The sequence below is a fragment of the Hipposideros armiger genome, unplaced genomic scaffold, assembly GCF_001890085.2.
Source record: "Hipposideros armiger isolate ML-2016 unplaced genomic scaffold, ASM189008v1 scaffold_132, whole genome shotgun sequence".
Lineage (NCBI taxonomy): Eukaryota > Metazoa > Chordata > Mammalia > Chiroptera > Hipposideridae > Hipposideros > Hipposideros armiger.
In genome coordinates, this window is record NW_017731482.1 from 1,969,374 (window position 1) to 1,973,988 (window position 4,615).

The window sequence follows — 4,615 nt, forward strand, 5'->3', positions numbered from 1 at the left end:
ATGGGGGAATATGGTAGTTGTTGAATAAATGCATGTTTTTCCAATGATATCTTCACCCCATGGGGTAGGATGAAGTCTGCTTAGATTATTTTTATTCCTCACTGGTAATTATAGGATCAAGCGTTATTCTTATAAAATACAAATCCATAGCATTCTCGCAACAAAAGGGAAGGAACTGAAGATAAGTGATAGTAAGAATGCAGCAAGAGGTGGCCGGCCGAGCGGCTCAGTTGGTTAACAGCTCGCTCAAGAGTGTGAGCTCTGAGCAACAGGGTCACCAGTTCAATTCACGGCCCGAGCTGAGCTGCTGCTGAGCTGCCAACAGGTGGCAGGATGGCTCAGCTAAAAAAAATTTAAAAAGAATGCAGCAAGAATCTTGAAGGCAAAACGGAAGGGGCCAAATCTCAAGGGGAAATCTGGCTTGAGGGAGGAGGAGTACAGGAAAAAGATGCCACCAGAAGAGATGAGGAGGGAAAAGGAGAGGCGGTACTGGTGCAGTCTGAGGGATTGAGCCTTCTTCCTAGATGTGTGAGATCTCAGGATGGACTCAGTGCCTGGGTTGGCAAGAAGGGTTTCATGGGTCTGCAGGGAAACAGGCTTGTCTCTCCCTGAAACTAGGAGGACAGCCTTGCTTCACGTCTGGGTCTTTCATTCCAACAGGAAGAAGCTGCCGCCTCCAGCTGGAGAGATAGAGGGAAGGTTTGCAGTGATATGGATGAGTGCTGGAGGGAAAGTGGTGGCAATGGACCATGGAGAGCTCCCTAGGTAGACACACTATGAGAGCGATGGCAGAGAATTTGGGCAGCAATTCAATCCTCTGAATGTATGGCAGGTGGGGCCGAGCAAAAGCAGCTGGAGAGGAAGCCTTAGTAGGTGAGTGTGGCTACACTGCTATCTGCTCCAGTTAGCGTCCTGGACGGCTGCATTAAATTGAGTCTGTGAGCCCCTCTTCCCTAGGTACAGGTGGGGGCTTAGAAAAAAAGCAAAACGTGACACTCAGGCTTGTTCTACTCTAGGCTGTCAGGCTAAGCTTCTCAGATAGTTTTATAACTTAGAAAGCAGCCTTGACAACCATTTTCAGGTGACACTTTAAAAACAGCAAACCAATGTCTCAGAGTACTGTGATACAAACCATAGAATTTGCAAGTAATTTAAGAAAAAAGAGAATTTACTGAAAGGATACAAAGAGTTGACAGGAAGTCTGGAGAGTCGGATATGGACAATGGGTGGTAACCTAGGAAGGCCAGGCAGCAGGAACCACAACCAAGTTTATGCCTCAGAAACAATCTGGTATGGTCACCATCACCATGGCAGGGGCACCACCGTCCCATCCCCAACCCCCAAGGGACCCATTGTGGTTGGACAGCTACTGTCTCTGTTGCTGTGAATAATTCTAAATTCATGGATACGTCTTACGTCATTCCCTGAAGACTCAAAGTTCAGAGAGGAGTGGCCAAATGGCTGAGCCTAGGTCATATGTCATGTTCTGACTGCTAGGGGGCAGGGAGAAGAGTATCTCCCTGCTTCAGCTCCCCTAGTCAGCAATACTGCGTAGAATGGGGCATTCCCCAAATAGGAAGAAGGTTTGAGTGCTGATGGTAAACGAAACAAAACAAAATAAAATGTCCACAATGCCCTCCTCTTTCAGGCTGCTTTTCTTTCTAGCTATTCTTTTTTTGTCTGCTGTCAACTGTGATCAGAATATCAGGCTCCTAGGCTTCACACTTTAGAAGCATCCTTTTCTCCTTCATTTTCCCACATCGTGAACAACTCTCCAGATTTCTTCTGTCACTGCTACTGCTTTCATAAGATTACTTTGTCAGCAGCAAAGGAGGAGGAGAGAAGGGACTGGAAATTGGGAGTCAGACTTCTAGAATGTCAGAACTAGGAGAGACCTTTATCTATTGCAATTGTCTTATCTAAGAGTATTCATTAGAATTCACATGGCATTAAAAACAATACACATGCTGGCATCCCACCCTCAGTTTTTGGGTTCACTAGAGCTGAGATGGGACTTTGGCGCATGTGTGCGTGCGCATGTGTGTGTTTCTGAGGTGCATCCCAGGTTGGGAACTGCTGAATTCCAATACCCTTGTTTTAAAGATGAGGAGACTGAGGGCCGGCCAAGTGGCTCAGTTGGTTAAGAGCTCGCTCAAGAGTGTGAGCTCTGAGCAACAGGGTCGCTGGTTCGATTCCCAAATGGGCCGAAGATGAGCTGCCACTGAGCTGCCAACAAGTGGCAGGATGGCCCAGCTAAATAAAAAAACAAAGATGAGGAGACTGAGGCCCAGAGAAAAGTTACCTACTTGAAATCACATACAATGAGTTAATGAAAAGGGGAAGGGGACCAGGACCAATCCCAGATCTCCCGGCTTTTGGTCTAGTGCTTTTCAGACCTCTATTTCCCTCTGCAAAAGGAAATTTCCTGTCTTTATTTGTATCCAAGAAAGCATGCTACACTTCTGTGGTCCAGTTCCTCCAACAGTAAATCGGCTTCAGATTAAGAGCCCCAAACTCTCAAGAGTGAACAGCGCATCCCAAGGGCCCCATTTCTAATGGTAGTTGGCTTGATCTCTGGAACACAGGCCTCCCTTGTCAGAATCCGGGCAAAGTGTCTTAGAGAACCTCGAGTGGGGAGTGAATGAGGAGGACCCCTGGATAAAGGACAGTCTAGCTGAGGCCATATTTTTGTGTCTGGCAGGATTCTGACTGTGTGGGCCTCTGTAAACACAAGTCCTTGTTTCAATTACTCATTGACCCTTCTTCAATTCTTGATTGTTCTTTAGCCATCTGGTTCTCATCTTGGGAATCCACTTCTTTCTTTTTTTTGCTCTCTGACTTCCACCAATCACTCTGCCTTGAATTGGTTTACCACCACCCCAGGCGCTGTTTCCAGGCCATCTCATGGAAATCCGGGGACCCTGATGCCTTTTGCTGCATTATGTTGCTTTTTTGACTTTGCTCTCCTTACAAAACTTAGTGTTTTCCTAAAGATTCCCAGCAGGAAATGCCATTTGCTTAATGTCTTCCTGCTCCAAATCTACCTTATTATAGTGCAAAGAAAACAAAAGGTGGGAGAATTGCTATAGCAGAACTTTCTATCAAGGGGAGCCATTCTTTCTCCATACTCTCTGCATCCAGAAAGGGGGTTGGCATCAAATTCTGATCACCTCACCTGGTGACTAGCCCAAGTAGGGATGACGTGGTCAGAGCTGTCCTTTAGAAAGCAACTCTAAGAGCCATGGAGGATGGATTGGAGGAAGAGAGTCTGTGGGTAGGGAGACAATCCATAGAAGCTACTGCAATGATCGAGGTGAGAGATGATGAGACCTGAATTGGGCAGTGGGAGAGGGAAGAAGAGGAGAGGGTAGGTGGGAAAAGAGCCATTTTGGTGGGAGAATTGACAGGACTAAGAAACTGACAGATGTGGGAGATGGGGGAGAAGTAAAGATCACTAGGCTTGGAGCTTGAGGAACTGGGAGGATAGCATCTTTAACAGAATAAGGAAAATAAGAAGAGCTGTTTTGAAAGGAGGGTGGAAGACAGTGACTTCGATTTTGTACCTGAGGGATGCAGACATCCAAGATGTTTCCATCAGGCAGCTTGAATATGCACGGCTGGACTCAAGAGGTCTAGACTGCAGATATCAATTTGGGAGTTTTCAGCTGGAAGAAAGTGTGAGGTGGAGATGAGAGGAACAGGCAAAGTGAGAGAAGAGGCCCGAGGCCTGAGCCTAGAGGAACAGCTCCATTTAAGCCCAAAACAAGGGGGGAGGGCTCCAGGAAGGAGTCTGAGAAAGAGCTGAGGGGATGGGAAAAAAACAGGAAAGTACGGTTTTGCCAGCCAACGGAGGGGAATTTTCAGGAAGGGATGTGGAGAAGGATAGGGAGATGAGGCCTGACAAGGAGCTGTTTTTTTTGGCAGATAGTTTCTGGTCACAAAGGGCCTACTCTCACTCACAACAACTACCGTCACATCAAATGAAGCACCCAGACAGTAGTCTACATAATTTACATACTCACCACTCTTAGCCTCTCAGGGCCTTGCAGGATAAGTGTCATTACTTCATGAAGTTTAATATGGCTCAGATTTTTCCAAATAAACCCCTCAGTTCTCCACTTCATTTGGTTCAATAAAGAAATTGCAAAGACTGTAGAAGGAGGCTGAAGACGGATATATAAAGTACAACTAAAAAATGTTGATGTAGTTTCACCTATCGCTAACCGGGTCCGGGAAGAACCTTCTCCGGGCTCTCAGTAGCCCCGCCCCTCATGAATATGCAGCTAGCGCTGCCCGCCGCGCGCTGCCCCGCCCTCTACTCTTCTCCCTCGCAACGGACTCTCCCCTCAAACGGGAAACAAGATGGCGGCGGCAGGTCCGAGTACTCGGGCCTCTTCCGCGGCGGCAGCAGCAGCTCTGAGTCGGCGGAGCCGGCGGGGCCGCTGTGACGAGATGGCGGCAGCCAAGACTGGGGCCCCAGGCTCGGCCTCTGGCCCCGCAGTGCTGGTGTTGCAACCGCCGTTGCTGCAGCCGCCGCCACCGCCGCGGCCGGAGGAGTCGGGCTGCGCCGGGTGCCTAGAGACCCCGGGGGAAGCGGCGGCCCTGCCTTGCGGCC

The 4,615-nt window shown here is 48.5% G+C and overlaps 2 protein-coding genes across 2 annotated transcripts in view; one reads left to right on the forward strand and one right to left on the reverse strand.

Annotated features, from left to right (window-relative positions):
- The window catches only part of CHRDL2 (chordin like 2), a 129,651-nt gene that overhangs the window by 53,698 nt on the left and 71,338 nt on the right, over nt 1-4,615 (reverse strand). The window lies entirely within an intron of this gene.
- Nucleotides 4,339-4,615, forward strand: part of RNF169 (ring finger protein 169) — a 90,529-nt gene continuing 90,252 nt past the window's right edge. The window contains exon 1 of the mRNA XM_019649329.1: nt 4,339-4,612. Coding sequence (XP_019504874.1) covers nt 4,363-4,612 — 250 coding nt within the window. The 5' untranslated portion in view covers nt 4,339-4,362. The remainder of the gene's footprint in view (nt 4,613-4,615) is intronic.